This window comes from Oryza sativa, chromosome 2 (genome assembly GCF_034140825.1).
Source record: "Oryza sativa Japonica Group chromosome 2, ASM3414082v1".
Lineage (NCBI taxonomy): Eukaryota > Viridiplantae > Streptophyta > Magnoliopsida > Poales > Poaceae > Oryza > Oryza sativa.
Window position 1 is genome coordinate 25,372,953 of NC_089036.1, and position 19,313 is coordinate 25,392,265.

Below are 19,313 nucleotides of genomic sequence, written 5' to 3' on the forward strand. Positions count from 1 at the left end.
ATATATATATATATATATATATATATATATATATATATATATATATATATATATATATATATATATATATATTCATTACCATCTAAATGAATGTGGGCAATGCTAGAAAGTCTTACATTGTGAAACGGAGGAAGTACGTGCCAATGTGCTGTATTTAGAATGGCTAGTGAAGTGTGCATATATGCTTTCTGTGATCCCTAGATACTCTAACTGTCTTATAATATAAGGTATTTTGAAGAGATATGGCATTCTAATATATAAATCTGGATAGAGAGTGCCTTCAAAATTCTTATATTACATTTTAGGATGGATTAGTTATCTATCTTCTTCTCTCCTTGCAAAATCCCAGTAACCAATGTGGCGTGTCACTGCTTGTATTATATGCTTCTTCTAATATATTAATGTGTGTAAAGCTTTTAGGTGTTTGTAAAAAGAAAATTTGCTACAATAAACTTAAGAAATGGTTTCTGTACGACCTCTGCAGAAAATGTGTATACGCAAGGCAATATAACATGTTAATCAGTTGGAGTAGTTAGCAGTGCTAGTTTTCTTTTATGGTAGTGCCTTTTGGATAAACAGAAAACGCGGCGTACGTACGTAAGGTTTAATTAAACAGAAAACGTATCGTACAGTTCAGGCGAAAAAAGGAAAAAAAACAAAAAGAAGAACGACAACAAACGTGACCAGTTTAAAGTAAGACGCTTGTGCCCTCGTTTTTCTCCTGTGGGCTTGACAGTTAAATTAATCGCAAAAGGCAAGATACATGCAGCTAATATACTGACAATAGATCATTTAACTAATACTAATGTCCTGCGAGTATTTCTTTTTTTTTTTCATGAATGAATGTCCCGTGAGGATATTATTAATACAATACTATACTACGACTTTGTTTGGATTTTTCGGGCTATTAAATAGCTCTCCGGAATATTACTATTTAGAAGTATTAAACGTATATTACTGACAAAATCAATTCCATAATCCCTAAGCTATTTTACGAGATGAATCTAACGAAGTATATTAATATATGTTTAGTAGATGGTTACTGTAGTATCACTGTAGCAAATCATAGATTAATATACCTCGTTAGATTCGCCTCAAAAAAAAGCCCAGAGATTATGGAATGAGTTTTATTAGTAATATATATATATATAATACTTCTAAATAGCAAGATTTTAGAGTGCCATTATAGCCCGAAGTATCAAACATGGCCTACATGCACCTTTGATCGATACGCATAGGACAAGACACAGGTCGTTGCAAATTACAAAAGCCTACGACTATAGTAGAGAAACTGCCGCTTTGGCGGTCATCATCACCATATGGATACATTTCGTCGCCTTCTTCGATATATCCATCTCCTGCTGCCTTGTCCATTTGTCAATTTGTCATACATCAAAGCCCATCGCTCGCAGGTAGCAGCTGCCAGGATCGTTCCTAGCTGATCGAGCTGACAAAGTCATGTACAGTAATCTCAAGAGTGGATCTGCAGTTGTCGCCAATCATGCCTGAATTAAGCTGCGGGATCTCTGTCGTTGTACAAAGTTTCTTTATCCGATCCGTAGTAGTAGTACTACTAGTACTAGCATAGTGTGACGATGATAGTTTTCCAAGACACTCCCTCCGTACTTTAAAAAAAAGCAAACTCTGGGCTTCCATGTCTAATTTTGGCTATCCATCTTATATGAAATTTTTTTATAATTTATATTTTCATTGTTGTTAGATGATAAAACATGAATAATATTTATCGGTGATATGGGCCCGGGGGTAGCTTGGGGTCGGGCCGCCCCCAAACCCACGTGGCTCCCCGCGAGGGGGGATCAAGCCCGAGGTGGAGCGGTGGCTACCCCCACTCAGCTAGAGGGAGGAGGCTACCCCCTCCCAGCTTGGGGTCGGGCCACCCCCAAACCCACGTGGCTCCCAGCGAGGGGGGATCAAGCCCGGGGTGGAGAGGTGGCTACCCCCTCCCAGCTAGAGGGAGGAGGCCACCCTCAAACCCATGTGGCTCTCCCCGAGGGGGGTCGAGCACGGGGGTTGCGGCGGCTGCCCCTTCCCAGCTTGGGGTCGGGCCGCCCCCAAACCCACGTGGCTCCCCCCGAGGGGGGTCGAGCCCGGGGTGGCGCGGCGGCTACCCTCTCCCAGCTATAGGGAGGAGGCCGCCCTCAAACTCACGTGGCTCTCCCCGAGGGGGGTCGAGCCCGGGGTGTTGCGGCGGCTGCCCCCTCCCAGGTTGGGGTTGGGCCGCCCCCAAACCCACGTGGCTCCCCCCGAGGGGGGGTCGAGCCCGGGGTGGCGCGGTGGCTGCCCCTCCAAGCTAGAGGGAGGAGGCCGCCCTAGCTTGGGGTCGAGCTGCCCCGACCCCCTCCACGTATCAGCCCACGTGTATAGGGTTAGGTGGGCGCGCCTAACGGGCGCACCTAACGCCCACCTAACTGCATTTAAAGCGGTCTATGCAACCGCGCCATGCCGCATTTAATGCGGCGTGCTGCGCATCTGACCGGTCTGTGACCGGTTGAATGACCGATGGGACGACGACTGTGTACCCCCGTCCTGTCAGTGTGTCAGGCGGTGAGCGGCGTGCTCCGTCCCGTCCCATCATAATGATGAGGGGCTTCACAGCCTCTTACCCCGGTCAGAGCTGGTCCAACCAATCTGAACTGACCCGGGTTCCCGTTTTCTAGTGTGAACGAGAAACCGGAAGTCCTCATCCATTAAATAGCGAATGACAAGGGCGCCCTGCATGATTTGATGGGCCCCGCGCAGCAACCGACGTTCAGATAGCTTCTGGGTTAAGACACAAGACATGTAATTAATATAGAGAATATTTTCCCTTCTCCCTAGGTAGCACTCGCAGTACATGTGGTATCCCCTTAGAGTATAAAAGGAGGACCATGCCTAGCGAGGAGGGGGGATCGGACTGAGGATCCCTGAGCCAAAGCTTGTCTAACCCTAGCTTTCATACCAGGGATTCAGGGACTTTCTAAGCACAGAAGAATCATACACACAGGAGTAGGGTATTACGCTTCATAGCAGCCCGAACCTGTATAAGCCTCTTTTGTCTCATCGTCTTGGAGGAGCCTCCGAGATCAAGATCACACACAGTTTCGCCTCACCAAATCCTCGAATCTCACCCACTGCCCCCGGCCGAACTCTCAAAGGGGGGTCTCACAGCCTCCCGCTAGAGAGGGTCACCCCTCGACAGCTAGCGCGCCAGGTAGGGGGCGCGTTCGTGATTTTTGAGGTTCTGTTGAGCACCGGCGTGGTGAGTGTCGCGCCGCCGCAACGGGGGAAGGCGCAGCATTCTCAGGGGTGTCGCGCCACCCCAGGCAGGGGGCAAGGCCCCCCACATCCCCACCAGGTAATCTTGGCTACCAGGTCTTTGTGGCGAGTCTTCGGAATGTCTGAGGGCCCCCAAAGCTCCAGGCCTACCTCACCAAGAAGTACGACGATGGCACTGACCCCTCCGAGTCCCTCTAGATTTGCACAGCGATCATAGAGGCGGTGGGGGGTGGCGACCGGGTCATGGCGAACGTCTTCCCCATGGCCCTCAGGGGCCAAGCGCGGGGTTGGCCCATGAACCTGCTGCCGCCTCAGTTCACTCCTGGGAGGACTCTTGCAGTTTTGAGCTCCGGGTGCCATCGAAGCCCGGGACCCCTTGTGCTGGCTCTTCTGTAGCGGCTGGCTTTGGTCCCGCCGGCTGGCTACGGTGCTCGACTCGGCTTAACTGATCGTCCTTTCAAGCTTTAAGTATTTTCAATTTTTCAATTCATTAGCTTAAAATCTTATATTTAATTTCCCCCCATTCTATTCTCATGGCCCTGCGACGCTCGCGTGTTGGGCATTTGTTTGGCCCCTCGGTGGTAAGAGCCCAACCTCTCTCCCATCTACATGAACGATTATTCGCTAAGTGTGGGGGCTAAGTCTTCTAGCCTTGTCCTAGCCTTAAGTTGAGCTCCGGGTGCCATCGAAGCCCAGGACCCCCTGTGCTGGCTCTTCCGTAGCGGCTGGCTTTGGACCCGTCGGCTGGCTATGGTGCCCGGCTCGGCTCAACTGTGGACGGGGATTGCTGGCTCTAGAATTTTTCGGCTTTCACACTCGTGCGAAAGTAATCGTCCATGAAGAAGGAAGAGAGATTGGAAGGAGGCCACCGAAAGGAAAGAGCGAACAAAATGTGTAGCGTTGGGGCGTAGGCTCATGGGAGCTTGACCTCGTTTGCTAAGTGGTCGCAGGCTTCCCTAAAGAGTTCGGAGCCTAGGGTGGGGAGCCCTCTTCGAGCCAGGTTTGAAAGGTCGCGACGTGTAAACAAGGATAAACAAAGGTAACAAAGGAGGTGTTACAATACCCGGACCAAAGCAGATCTCTCTGGGAAAGCTCAGCGTTGGCCGGGGACTCTTTTTGAGCATAGCATTTGTAATACTTCCTTTAAGTATATATCTTCTTTATTCATGCTTATCAACAAAATTATCATGGCTTATATTTATCTCTCACCATCTCTTCCTCGCGGTCCCACGATTCCCACGTGTCGCACGCTCGTTTGCCTCCCTTGGTAACAAAAAGTTTGTATTCACTTCACCCATTCAAATGATTCTTTGCTAAAAGTGTGGAGGCTACGATTCCTAGCTCTATCCTAGCCCTGCATCGAGCTCTGGACGCCGTCGACGCCCGGGGCCCCTTGTGCTGGCTCTCCCGTAGCAGCTGGCTTTGGCCCCGTCGGCTGGCTATGGCACCCAGCTTGGCTTAATCGCGGGTGAGGATTGCTGGCTATGGAAAGTTCAGTCCTCACACTCACGCGAAAATAATCGTTTGAATAGATGAAGTAGAACATGAACAAAGGTTAACAAAAGGCAGGGGCAAGCGAGGTGCGCAGCATGAAGTCGCGGCCCGAGAGAATCTAACAATGTTTGCTGAATATATAAAGAAAATAAGTTCACAACCTAAGGTACGGGACTGCGAGTCGCCCTCAAGTTGGAGCGAAAAAGGCGCATGGGCCCTAGTGCCAGCAAAGAATGGAGAAGAGACCGGGCCCACATCGTTAGACTAGGAGAGTGGCGTCAACTCTGGCCAACAGGGGAAGGTTTTGGTCAGGGCTAACGCCGGGGGCTACTGTCGGTGATATGAGCCCGGGGTAGGTTGGGGTCGGGCCGCCCCCAAACCCACGTGGCTCCCCGCCAGGGGGGATCAAGCCCGGGGTGGAGCGGAGGCTACCCCCACCCAGCTAGAGGGAGGAGGCCACCCTCAAACCCACGTGGCTCTCCCCGAGGGGGGTCGAGCCCGGGGTGTTGTGGCGGCTGCCCCCTCCCAGCTTGGGGTCGGGCCGCCCCCAAACCCATGTGGCTCCCCGCGAGGGGGGATCAAGCCCGGGGTGGAGCGATGGCTACTCCCTCCTAGCTAGAGGGAGGAGGCCGCCCTCAAACCCACGTGGCTCTTCCCGAGGGGGGTCGAGCCCGGGGGTTGCGGCGGCTGCCCCTTCCCAGCTTGGGGTCAGGCCGCCCCCAAACCCACGTGGCTCCCCCCGAGGGGGGTCGAGCCCGGGGTGGCGCGACGGCTACCCCCTCCCAGCTAGAGGGAGGAGGCCGCCCTCAAACTCACGTGGCTCTCCCCGAGAGGGGTCGAGCCCAGAGTGTTGCGGCGGCTGCCCCCTCCCAGCTTGGGGTTGGGCCGCCCCCAAACCCACGTGGCTCCCCCCGAGGGGGGTCGAGCCCGGGGTGGCGCGGCGGCTGCCCCCTCCAAGCTACAGGGAGGAGGCCGCCCTTGCTTGGGGTCGAGCTGCCCCGACCCCCTCCACGTATCAGCCCAAGTGTATATGGTTAGGTGGGCACGCCTAACGCCCACCTAACTATATTTAAAGCGGTCTATGCAACCGCGCCATGCATAAATGCGGCGTGCTGCGCATCTGACCGGTCTGTGACCGGTTGAATGACCGATGGGACGACGACTATGTACCCCCGCCCTGTCAGTGTGTCAGGCGGCGAGCGGCGTGCTCCGTCCCGTCCCATCATAATGATGAGGGGCTTCACAGCCTCTTACCCCGGTCAGAGCTAGTCCAACCACTCTGAACTGACCCGGGTTCCCGTTTTCTGGTATGAATGAGAACCCGGAAGTCCTCATCCATTAAATGGCGAATGACAAGGGCACCTTGCATGATTTGATGGGCCCCGCGTAGCAACCGACGTGCAGATAGCTTCTGGGCTAAGGCACAAGACATGTAATTAATATAGAGAATATTTTCCCTTCTTCCTAGGTAGCACTCGCAGCACATGTGGTATCCCCCCTATTAAATACTAAAGGAGCGAGCTCTAGTTAGATACTTCTTTCTTTTTTTCTCGAGCTGATTGCAGCGGTGTAGGCGCTTTCCAGAGGTGGAAGATTTACGTTCTTCCTATTTGACCTGAAGAAGAGAGACGAAAGAAAGTAGTGAAAGAAGAAATAAAGTACGCGGATAAAAGTGAAAAATCACATAGCTAATAATGCTCCACCTGGAATCTGAAGAAGCTTACCAGATTCAGAAGCCATGTCAAGGAACGCTTGAAGCTTCAAAGCTCTCCTATAGTACATCATGCCTCTAACTATTCACAGAAAGTCCTATTGACACCTCGATCTTTAAAGAAAACTGACTCCTTCTCTTTTAGGATTTGATTGTCATTGGTCCTTTTTTCACTAATGATCTCACCATAGTAGTTCGCGCGAGGGACTATGTCGCTTCGCCGCGCCCAATAATTCTTATTCACGGGAACCGAAAGATTCGATTCGGACTTCGTAGAGCCGGTGCTGCTGCTGTCTGCATAGGGCCGTCCCCCACTCCCGCCTGACCTTCAGCTGAGAAATTCCATACCTTCCACCGACTTCTTTTGTGTGTGTTCTCGAGCTAGTCCATCTTTCTATACGAATTTCTTGAAAGAATACTTCTCTTATGATCTACTACGAGAGTGTCAAGCGGAGGTGGAGAGCACAAGAAGTGCTAGCACATGTGGTATCCCCTTAGAGTATAAAAGGAGGACCATGCCTAGCGAGGAGGGGGGATTGGACTGAGGATCCCTGAGCTAAAGCTTGTCTAACCCTAGCTTGCATATTAGGGATTCAGGGGCTTTCTAAGCATAGAAGAATCATACACACAGGAGTAGGGTATTACGCTTCATAGCGGCTCGAACCTGTATAAACCTCTTTTTGTCTCATCGTCTTGGAGGAGCCTCCGAGATCAAGATCACACACAGTTTCGCTCACCAAATCCTCGAATCTCACCCGCTGCCCCCGGCCGAACTCTCAAAGGGGGGCCTCACAGCCTCCCGCTAGAGAGGGTCACCCCTCGACAATATTTTATGCGTGACTTGTTTTTTAAATTTTTTTCATAATTTTTTCAAATAAGACGGACGGTCAAACGTTGGACACGGAAACCAGGGTTTGTCTTTTTTTTGGGACGGAGGGAGTACTCCAGTAAACTCTTCTACTGGTATGGTTATATATAGCGTTGACGACTGGATTGTTGTAGCTTGTTTTCAAAAGAAAAATAAAATAAAAAGAGACTGGATTGTAGCTACGTTGAACCTTTATTTCTTACCAACAGATTTGTGCAAACTTAGATGAATGCATGATAATATTACCATATATTGATGTACGTGGAACAACAAATCTAACCATATGACGTTTCAGTGTATTTCTAACATGCTTGTTTCGAAGTCTAGAAATTACTACTAGTACCTTAAGTCACAAATAAATATATTTTGAACATATATCGATACAGTCACCTAGACATTAATTGATGGTCAATTACTAGTATAGACCCTATGAAACACATATCAAGGTTATACTCTTTCCGTATCAAAAACAAGTGCAATTTTACACTGTTCATATATAACGTTTGACCATTCGTCTTATTTGAATTTTTTATGATTATTATTATTATTATTATTATTAGGTGACAAAACATAAATAGTACTTTATGTGTGACTATTTTTTTTATTTTTTTCATAAATTTTTCAAATAAGACAAACGGTCAAATATTGGACACGGATAACCACGACTGCACTAATTTTGAGTCGGAGGTAGTACTATTTTTGTAACTTCTTTGAAAACAAATATAGTCACATCACTCTCAAAAGTTGAACTAAATAAAGGGATTTTGATTGTAAAAATTTAAACGTATTGATTGCGCACATTACAGAACATAAGTGTTACGAGGAAGTAACATATTACTTCCTCATTCTAAAAGTCTAATACCTACTATTTCATTCTTTGGTTTTTCTAAAAGCCTAAGTTCTATTTGTAGTCATTATGTGCTAAATTAAATTGTTGATAGAATCCAAGAAGCCATTTTAATACTTATTGGTTGCATATTTATTGGTTTTGTCATATGGTGAATGAATTAATTGCTTCTTGGTCTTGGTGAAAAAAGAAATAGGAATCAGATTTTTGGGAAGGAAAAAAATCATCGTGTGATAATGGTGGGTCTAGATTACAATGTTTTAGATTACTGATATATCACCATGTGTAAAGTACAAATGTATTTATGAAAACCAAAACATGAGCTGTAAACCAAATCCCATTAAATTTTCTTTTGGAGGAAATCCAATTATAAGTCTAGCTCCGTAAAGTTGTGAAAAATCCAAGCTAAAAGTCAAGGGAAATTGTGTTATTGCTCTTATTACTTTGAATTATAATCATGATTTTACCCTTGTTTTTAGGATCTGTGATGTTGCTTCAATTTTTAGCTGAAATTCCAGCTTGCCCCTGTCTATTAAATCGTATTGATAGTGTTTTTTTTAAAACCGAAGCCGACAAAGCTGGTGTTATACTAAGTAGGGGAGGAAAAAGTATTTACAAGATCACCAAAATGGTGAAAGAGAGAGAGGGGGGAGAGAAGAAGCTACTAAAACAATGAAAAAAAACATCCTAGGTGGATAATCTTGCGATATTTGTTGCTCCACATATCTTTCATAGCTTGATTTCGTTATGTATCTTGTCTAGTAGCTGCGGCAGGTATTTTTCCTGATTTCGAAATACTTGTCTGTTCCTATTAACCATATTTTCCATATTTCCCATGCTACCAGCATGTGAACTGTTTTTTTTTTGATTTGGCTGTCTTTTCCACATTTTATATCTATACTTTTGTGATGAAAAGACATGTATACGCTTGTATATTGTTACAAATTTGCCCATATTATCTTTATACAATAGTTGTGGTTTTAACCATAATTTTATATAACGGTTGTGTTTCTACCCATACTTTTGTATCCAAAGCTTAAATAAGTGCTTATGCTAAAAATAGGAGCAAAATAAAAAAACACTAAAAAAAGGAGTAAAATCAGAATCGCACTTGACAATAAGGACAAGAACACAGTTATCCTTTGAAGTTACCGACTTAAGATTTGAATGGTAAAGCTGTGACATCAAAGTGTTAATTAGGAACAAATGGAACAGAGAAAAGAAAATAGATGCGCCGTTACATATGACTATATCAGCAACCATATTATCGTCATTACGCGGACCAAGTACTGTTGAATCCAAAGACCAAATTTAGCAAGATTGATAATCTGCTACTACGCTTATAATACGCGTAAGGTAAAGAGTCCCAGTCGAGGATCCTACAATAGAACTAAACTACACAGAGTGAACAAAAATTCGTCAAACGGCAGGCGATCGAGCACGTGTATTCACACTGGACCTTTGTGTTGGCCTCACTTCAAGTCATCTAGCTATCTAGGCACATAAGCAACTACGCAAGTTGGTACGCCTCACTAACATTTTGTTACTAATTCTTAACGATGCGAAATCTATGCGTTTTGACATTTTGACTACACGTCGACACGAGAAGAAGAATTCGTCTTTAACAAAATAAAAAAAATTAAAGCGTTGGAACATATATTTATATACACATGTAGGAACCGCACATATGCATAGATGTTCACATGTGTCCGATGTGTTAACGTCAGTTCGATCGTCATCTGATCGTCATTTGTCACCATGTAGTTTAGGTCCATCCGTGACGACAGTTACAACGACGCTGTTCCTGGTTTTCTCTGCTACCAAAAGTGAGCAAAAAAGCTAGTAGAAAAACTTTGTTTTAGTCTATTAACTCCAACACTAATCAAGCCAACGCCGAATCTACTTAACTTTCCGGCATTTTGGATCTTGGAGCGAGTATTGTGACCCTTGACTTGAGAAAAAAAACAGAGGCTTGAGGCGACGAAATGGGAGTCGCTTTTACCTCCCGGCCGTTCCATTTCCAAAAGTTTCTCTGGACTCAGCAAGTGAAGAAATTTGGCTTCATGATTTTAGTCTGCATGGCTTTATCGCAGAGTTGATTTTTCTGTGACCTTTAGGCTGTTAATCCACAGTACTCGCACTGCAAGTTGCAAGTGTTAAAAGTGAAGATGAGACGGTAAAAAAAGTTGCAAAGCTATATACGGCGTGGCTCGAAAGGAATTAACAGTTTAACACCGAGCCATTAATCAATCTAGCAAGCATCCATTGACGAAGGCTACCAAGTGAGTGGTCATGTGGAAAGTGGGCAGAAATTTGGGACTTTATTGAATTAGAAACTTTACCACGATTTAATAAGAGTAAAATAAAAAAAAGAGATTAAAAAAAGAATTACATTAAATATAGAATATAGATAAATAAACATACACATCTAGATATATTCTAGATCTTCTTTCTTGACTATATATTTTAGTATTTTAATAAATTCAATATTAAAAACCCTAACCTTTCCTATCAATGTGTATCTATCCGTAATATTTTAGAATATTTTCGAATTAGAGAAATTTGCACACTTTCTCATTTGATTCGTGAGGAGCTGGATGAGAAGAAACTCTCATGTCCAGTTTTGCAGTAGAGATGGAACTAAGAGAGAATCATCGACTATAACCCTAAAAGGACCAGATTTCGTAAATAACATAGAGGAATAATGAAGGGAAAATCCTACCGAGGCAATTGTATTTGTTTTGATAGATATGCTCTTCAAGCACTTAACCCACTTGGATTACGGCGAGGCAGATAGAAGCAGGACGAAGAGCAATGACACGATATGCACGTCATGGTGGAAAAATCTGGGCTCGTATATTTCCCGACAAACCGGTTACAATAAGACCGACGGAAACACGTATGGGTTCGGGAAAGGGATCCACCGAATATTGGGTAGCCGTTGTTAAACCAGGTCGAATACTTTATGAAATGGGCGGAGTATCCGAAACTGTAGCTAGAGCAGCTATTTCCATAGCTGCCAGCAAAATGCCCATACGAAGTCAATTTCTTCGGTTAGAAATATAACCCCCCAAAAAAGTAGTATTGAAAATAAAAAACCAGGTTCTTCTTTCTGGAAAGACAATATTTCTTTCATCTTTTTGCATTGAAATAGCAAATTGAAATCAAAATAATATAATTTAACCTCAGACCCTTTTAAATGTAGCAGATAATAGTGGAGCTCGAAAATTAATGTGTATTCAAGTCATAGGAGCTGCTAGTAATCAGCGATATGCTCGTATTGGTGATGTAATTGGGCTCTTCGATCGTGTAGTACTGTAGTCCTATTCCGGGTCACCAGCAGTCTACCGAGGGCAAGAACAACTTTACATTTTGTGGAGCTCACCAAGGTAGAAAAGCTATCGATATCAAACGCTTCGATTAACTATGGGGCGTTCACTTGATGGGTGAAACCGTTTCGGCCAAATACATCCTTGACTCAGAAGCGGGATTGATTTCATTATCAAAAAAATAAGTCAAACCGTCATTTGGACTGAAAAAAAGGGGGAGATTTTCGTGAAGAGTTGAAACAAGATGCTCATTTTTGGCCCGGAGAGGAGAGGGCCGAATGGCCTTGAGCTGGTTGCTCGCCAAGGGAGCATTCCAGCTCAGGCCGGCCCATCCAAATATTGCAAATCTCCTCAAGTCATAATGGGCTTATTACTTGTCTTGGTGACTTTCTAGTTGTACTACTAGTAATACGTCTATTTTACGCCCCTAAACTCTTGCTCTTGATTGAATCGCCCCCCTCGTCTACAAAACCGAGTGTAACACTGTGCCACCGCTGGTGAGGCATGTAACATCGATTACTTGTGCTCTCCTCAGTGGAATTTGTGCTACCGGTCTTGGGAGAGAGATGAAAAAAAGAGGAGAGAGAAGAGAGGAGTCGCTGACATGTAGGTCCTGCCCTGTTGACTTAGTAGGTCAACTGTGGTCAATCTACCACGTCAGTGAAATCCGCTTTCCAAAATACTAAACGAGACGATTTTTACCGGCTTTTAAAAATAGGGATACGTTATACCCGGTTTTATACGGTTAAGGAAGACGCTTCACTCATAAGAGAAAGATAAAATAGACTTATGCCGTACTATTGTGTCTACGGCCCAGGAGACTACTCCGTCGAAGTCGTAATGGGCCAATACTTGGTGGCCTTCTAATCTTCTCTCTCTCTCTTGGGCCTGATCTACGGGCCAGCGTCCACGTACGCGTCGGCCTGTGAGCATCCTTCTAGAAGTGGGCAGCAACATGCGACGATTCCCTTTCCAGCTCGCCGTGTCCAACTCAGATCCACCTGTCCGTCCGTCGCTCGCCGTCGATTTTGAACGTCAACGGCCCACGAAAATTCCAATTCTTCTCCGACGCCGCCGCAGCATCTCTGACCCCTCCCCCCCCCCCCCCCGAAACGGCGAGATTAAACGGCAAAAAAGCTGCACACGACACGAACGCGACGAGCAAAGAGCAACTCCTCCGGCGAACCGAACCCTCCTCGGCTTCTTCGCCGAATCGCCCGCCCGCGCTTCTCTTCTCTCTCCTCTCCTCTCCTCTCCTCTCCTCGCGGCGGCGGCGGGATCAGATCGGGCGGCCCGCGATGTGGCGGCGGCGGGGGGCGCCGTCTGGGATAGGGCTCTGGGCCGCGCTCCTCGTCGCGGCGGCCGTGCTGGCGGCCGGTGGCGGGGCGGCGGCGGCGGCGGCCAAGGACGAGGCGTACGTGACGCTGCTGTACGGGGACGAGTTCGTCCTCGGCGTGCGGGTCCTCGGCAAGTCCATCCGCGACACGGACACCAGCCGCGACCTCGTGGTGCTCGTCTCCGACGGGGTGTCCGAGTACTCGCGGAAGCTGCTCGAGGTACGTCCGCTCCCGCGATGAGGATTCCCCAGTCCACGAATTCGGTCGATTTGTTATGGGCGTGCATGGATCGGCGGTTGTGTGTAAGGTTGGTGTAGGATTGGGGAATTCAGCAGGGGAAAATTAACTTGATCCATTTGCCCCGAGCTTATGTGGTGTAATCAAGTTTAGTGGGACGCGTATCTCTTATATCTAGTTCAGTTCTGATTTAATATTATGCAGAATTGGCTAACTGGAGAATGCTCATGAATGGAAATAAAGTTGAGAACAAGTTGGAGAGTTTGTTAGGAGGTGTTGTATATTGGAGTAGTATTGTTGGTTAGTGTATATTTAGCTAAGTTGCTTTAAATCTGAAAGGAGATCTTTCGATTTTTTTTTTAAAAAAAAGGTTGAAATGAGAGCTATTTAATGCTTTTAGATGCAACGATTCTTATTTGCATTTGCCAATCTCTGAACACAGCAAACTTAAGGAGCACCTTTGCTGTCCAATCTCTGAACACAGTAAGCTTAAGGAGCACCTTTGCTATCTTAAACACTTAATTTAGCACTCTCCTCAAATACTTTTCAAAACACCGTTTTCATCGCACTGTCCAAACTTGATGAAGATGATCTGGTTTATTCAGATCTATGAAGTCCCTTTTCAGTTTAATATCGATAAATTTATCATGTTAGTGATTAGTGGTTCCTGAAAAATCTGTACAGATATTATCTTAGATAATGCATTATTAATTTAATAGTTCACTTTGCCACTTTGGAAATTGCATGGTTTTTTTTAGGTCACATTAATTTCTCAATGGACACTAAGTATGCATGATCATTAATTTATGTCTCACACATGCCATTTCAATTAGGGTAAAATAATCTCACCATTCCCTATATATTATTATGATATTAGAAATTCTGTTGTGGTCTTATCTGCACTGTAATCTTTGATGGCAGGCTGACGGGTTTATAGTGAAGCATATAACATTGCTGGCTAATCCTAATCAGGTAAGGCCAACAAGGTTTTGGGGAGTTTACACGAAGTTAAAAATATTCAACATGACAAGCTACAAAAAAGGTATAGTTGGATGATGTGTTCTGCTTTCTATACATCATGGGCATTTTGTTTGTTTTGGTTTCATTTGAATTGCCTAATTGATCTAACTATTCTGGTATGTTTTACCCCCACTTTTTTTTCCGAGGTCAGTATTGTTCTCATATTCATTTTCTTTTGTTTTCCAGTTGCTTACCTCGATGCAGACACCATTGTTGTGAAAAGTATTGAGGATATTTTCAACTGTGGGAAGTTCTGTGCAAACCTGAAACATTCTGAAAGGATGAATTCTGGAGTAATGGTTGTAGAGCCATCTGAAACTCTTTTCAATGACATGATGGACAAAGTAAACAGTTTACCTTCTTACACAGGAGGTTAGTACAATTCGTTACTTAGCATGCTTGTTCTTTCTGGGGCTATATACTTATATGTTTTTCTTAACTGGGTTGAACTATTTGACAGCAAAATTTCATTATTAAATGGTCACTTTCTTAGAGGCTTTACCATACAATAAGAAACACTTTTTCCTATTGCCTTCAGTTAGTATGAACTGTTGATTCTGCATATGCACGGTTTGAGTTGTCTTTGTTTATTGTCCTATTTGTTCTATACCTGTAATCTATTGTTTATATTTTACATCTTATGGTTTTGGATATTTTCTTTCTTGCAGGAGATCAAGGTTTTCTCAATTCATACTATGCTGATTTCGCTAATTCTCGTGTTTATGAACCCAATAAACCTACAACGCCTGAACCTGAGACTCAGCGCCTTTCCACCTTGTATAATGCTGATGTTGGTCTTTACATGCTGGCCAATAAGGTTATACTCAATGCATTCACACATCGGTCATGTCATCCTGCTCTTTAAATTTTGGTGGTTTTGTTGCTTTATATGGTTAATTTATTATAAGAAATATCACCATATAACAAGGATCACTGTATACTCAAATTAATTACTTTGATTGTTATCTTATCATGGTAATAAGGAGAGTATTCTGAAGGACCAATAAAACTTTATTCAAATGTTTTAATGCATTATAAAGTTTTCATTCATTGAAGCATAATTTTTTAAAAATCCTTTAACCATTCTTGACAAGCGGGATTTTTTTCCTCCATTACACAGTGTTTTGTCCCTTCTTGCAAGGAATGCTGGACCAACTTGCTGCTCAAATCTGACTTCTTTTCTTGTCTAAAACAACTGTTCCTCTCTTCACATAGGATAGATGGCGCTGGTGTTATCTGTTCAACTCAGCTGAACTTAAAACTAGTTCACCCTAACACAACCCCTCCCCCAACCCCCGGCACGCACACAAAAAAGCAGAAGAATCCTGTTTTTGTCTTTTGCAAAATTAAAATAGTATACAAGTCCATATAGAACTGGCTTGCTGTTTTTTCCCCCATTTTTGCAAATAATATCAAACAGTGGTTTTTCATGAAGAACAAGATGAGGAACGATCACAAACTTTTTGACTCATGACACAATGTAGCTCAGTATAATTGGCAGCATCTCATTTATGATTTTCCTAATCCTGGTCCTTTTCTCGATATTTGTATACTTGTGGAAACCAACCAGCTGATGTTTTTTTTTCTTTGTAATGTAAGTTTTAGATAGCCTTGTCTTATTTAGTTATTTTCGTAGGAGAGCTTTGATTATATTGCACAAATGTTGCATTAGAGGTTTCAAACTGTGTTAAGCACAGACATTTGATTCTCAGAAAAGATTCAATACCATCAGCTAACACACTATCACAACATTTCAGATTTAGAACGTTTTAACACCTTATGATATCTCATCATATATAATCCACAGCCTGCTGATTATTTGTAAACGTCGCCTTCCTAACTTTGCTGCAGTGGATGGTTGATGAGAAAGAACTTAGGGTCATTCACTACACACTTGGGCCTCTTAAGCCCTGGGACTGGTGGACTGCTTGGCTTGTTAAACCTGTGGCAGTATGGCAGGTAATTAGGTATTTCTTGTGTGATTTTAGTGGGATGTGAAGTAGCAGAATGGCTCAATGAACTTGTGTTATCCATTGTTGCAGGATATCAGGAAAAATCTTGAGGAATCTCTCCCTGGAACTGGTGGAGGGAGAAATCCTCATGATCAATCAGTGGTCAAAATTCTTTTCTCTCTCCCTTTATTCATGCTGATCTGTGGTTATTATGGTTCATGCTTTCAGGTTAAATTCTCCTCTTGCTGGAAATATTTTTCTTTAATTTCATGGACATGTGGCCTAAATGGTCTGTCTATCTTATGTACTATACAGACTAATAAGGAGCTGCTGTGTATAAGATCTCTGTGTGCTTTTGCTCGACGTGCTCGCTACAAATACAAATCAGAGGAAGCGCTTCCTTCTTATTCAACAATTGGAGCTGCTTCATCGTCCTTTGGTATATCACATCAAAAGGTTGATTACACTTAAAAGTTTAAACTATGAATTGTGAATCTTTATTATATGTATGTAAGATCCACTGTGTACATCATTGCCTTCAGAAAATTTTCAGTAATTTCCTGCCAATTTGAAGTAGATCTTTGTTACACTCTCTGTCCAATTCATAGGCGTATTTTAATTTGGCATAGTGGTCAAACTTAGACTTTGACAATTAATTTTCTCTTACAATATATTGCAGTGGTTACAAAAGCCAGTATCATATGATAGCACATTGAATCATTTGTATACATTAAGCATGCATATAATTTGACTAATTATTAGTTAAAACTTACAAAGTCTGGGCCTTCCAAATAGATGGACCCATGGACACCTTATAAAATTAAACGGAGGGAATAGTATCTAAGTTGCATATTAAGCACATTTGTGACATCAATAAGCCGGTAGAGTTTTTCCTGTTGGATAATGTTTTCTATTCAAAACCAGGATCGTTTTAGGTTCTAAAAACTTGCATAACTTTGACGAATGTTGGTAAAGGACCAGGCTTTGTTTTCTTCGAAAGAACTATCATGCAAAACCACATCTAGAGGGGAAATATTTATACTATTTTCACTTATCTAATTAATTTCCTGACCCTGATTCCACATATCATATATCATGTACCTTTTTCAGAAATTGAGTTTGCTTTCATGATAATAACTTGATGTTTGCTAACTCCCTTGCAGTCACATAATGGAGCACATCTGAAGCTGCCTTCTTATTTTGGTGCCATCACCGTACTAGTCTGCTTCATTTCTGCTTTAATATCTCTTGCCTTTGCCTTTATTATTATTCCACGGCAAGTGATGCCATGGACGGGTTTGCTGCTGATGTATGAGTGGACCTCTGTGACGTTCTTCTTGTTGTTCGGGAGCTACCTCCGTGTTGTATACAATTGGGGAAGTTCTAGTGCAAATCATGTCGGGCATAACAATTTAGATTCATCAGAAAATCATGCTGGTGCAGGTTTGTAAACTTACACAACTTCCTGCAAATTTGTATTTCTTGCTTAGGCTAATGTGTAGTCCATTTCCAGGACTTCAGCGGAATACGTCGGACTGTGACACAGATGCAGCTTTCTATTGGTCAGGGATGGCTATACTATCTAGTATAGCATTATTATCACCAACAGTCCTGGGAATAACTGCTCTTTTTGCAAAGTAAGATAGGGGGTGGTTCATTGTCTACTTTTCTTCATTTTGAAGGAAACTGGCAAAATAATCTGTAGCTACTGTTCAGCTGGCTCCATTTTTAACTTCTCAAAACAGTGTGAACCTAACAAATTCTGTTGTGTTCTTTCCTTTGGCAGGCTTGGGTTGATGGTAGCAGGTGGCGTGGTGTTGGCATCGTTTATGACATACGCTTCGGAGCATCTAGCTATCTCGGCCTTTGTCAAAGGCCAAAGAGATAGGAACGCCTCGAGAGGTAGCATTTGTTTTATGTGCTAGTCATTCTTTGACCGCGGCAATTTCTTTCACCTTGTGTCCGAAATGTGCCTGTTGTAATTTGTATCATAATGTTGTAAAGGAAAATTTTGATGATTTATTTAGTAGAAAAGGTTGTCAGAGAAAAGAACTGTGATATGTTTAATACTAGAACACATTGCCACCTCTGGCTGCAGTTTTGGTGATTCTTGATTTGAAAGCTTGAGTACTATCGCTTAACCCTAACCATAATAATGTACCACTAGTATGACTGTTTCATTTGCTTCCATTTGCAAACAGGTCACTAAACTACGAGGGCGTATAATTTTGCCCCAATTCATTTTATCAAGTCACCTAAAAATGACGAAAGCAATTGAAGAATAGCCAGTTTGGTTGCTCACTTTGATCTTTAACATCTTGCTCTCCCTTCACGAGATTCCGTAAAGCCATTCTTGGTTCATCCAAAGAGCCATCAGTACCCTAGCAATTGGTTTTAGCTTGATTAGCACTACAACCGTTCTTAAACAGATGACATCATAAAGTAACTTTGAAATCTTGAATTCATTAATCTTTACCTATTATTAAAATTGAAGATTTCGTACTCACCTTATTTTTTGTCCGTCATCCGAGTTAAAACACGTATAATCCTGGATCGGACCAAAAAAACCATCACTGATGATACATTATGCAAAAATTAGGATACATGCATGTGTGTGGGGGATTCGAACTCTAGTCTCCTAGGGTACATGCTACATGTTGCGCTCATCTAGTCACCAGAGCAATATAGTTGTTTTGTTAGGAAACTTTTTCTCTATTTGGCTGGCTTGTAACTCATCAATCTCTCTATCCCCAATCTCGTTCATAGGTCCACATTCCATCGCTCTTGTGTTGTCTGAGCTTCTCATGTGTCATTGCGAATTCTCGCATGCTCATGAAGAGTCTAATTGGGGAAAATTTATGTCTTTTGGAAACGTAGTGGATTCCATACCCTATCAAGGTAGAATATGGCTCAAGCAGAGGGGGCTGTAGCAAGCGCTTTACTAGCATATGAAGGCAAAACGTCGTTCGAGTCCGACACGATAAAGCAATGTGTCATGCATGCATGATAACGCGATCCTCCAAGTCGGACTCGATAAAGCGTCATGCATGTACGAGAACACAGATGGGTGTGCTTGGGACACGTTTTTTTTCTCATCCACATCGCTTCCCCACACAGAACCACCATATTCAGTCAATCTATACTATTATAATTTGAGCCTGCTATGATCTAATAATCTAATAGTAAAAGTCACTATAATTGGAATAGGTAAATTATTTTTACCCGTTGCAACGCACATGCAT

General features: G+C 43.5%; 1 protein-coding gene across 1 annotated transcript; it reads left to right on the plus strand.

Moving 5' to 3' along the window:
* Positions 1-12,639: 12,639 nt before the first annotated feature.
* LOC4330028 (inositol phosphorylceramide glucuronosyltransferase 1) lies at positions 12,640-18,168 on the plus strand. The gene is made up of 10 exons (XM_015770001.3): positions 12,640-13,081; positions 14,021-14,141; positions 14,306-14,491; positions 14,788-14,936; positions 15,971-16,078; positions 16,162-16,299; positions 16,387-16,527; positions 17,235-17,514; positions 17,585-17,708; positions 17,858-18,168. The coding sequence occupies exons 1-10, from the start codon at positions 12,824-12,826 to the stop codon at positions 17,994-17,996; spliced, it is 1,644 nt and encodes a 547-aa protein (XP_015625487.1). The 5' UTR covers positions 12,640-12,823; the 3' UTR covers positions 17,997-18,168.
* The last annotated feature ends 1,145 nt before the right edge of the window (positions 18,169-19,313 follow it).

Bases quoted from the DNA above. Each gene is read 5' to 3' on its own strand.
- LOC4330028 (XM_015770001.3), top strand. From the start codon at position 12,824: ATGTGGCGGCGGCGGGGGGCGCCGTCTGGGATAGGGCTCTGGGCCGCG. The intron at 13,082-14,020 runs GTACGTCCGCTC...CTTTGATGGCAG, and splicing joins ACTCGCGGAAGCTGCTCGAG to GCTGACGGGTTTATAGTGAA. The intron at 14,937-15,970 runs GTTATACTCAAT...ACTTTGCTGCAG, and splicing joins TTTACATGCTGGCCAATAAG to TGGATGGTTGATGAGAAAGA.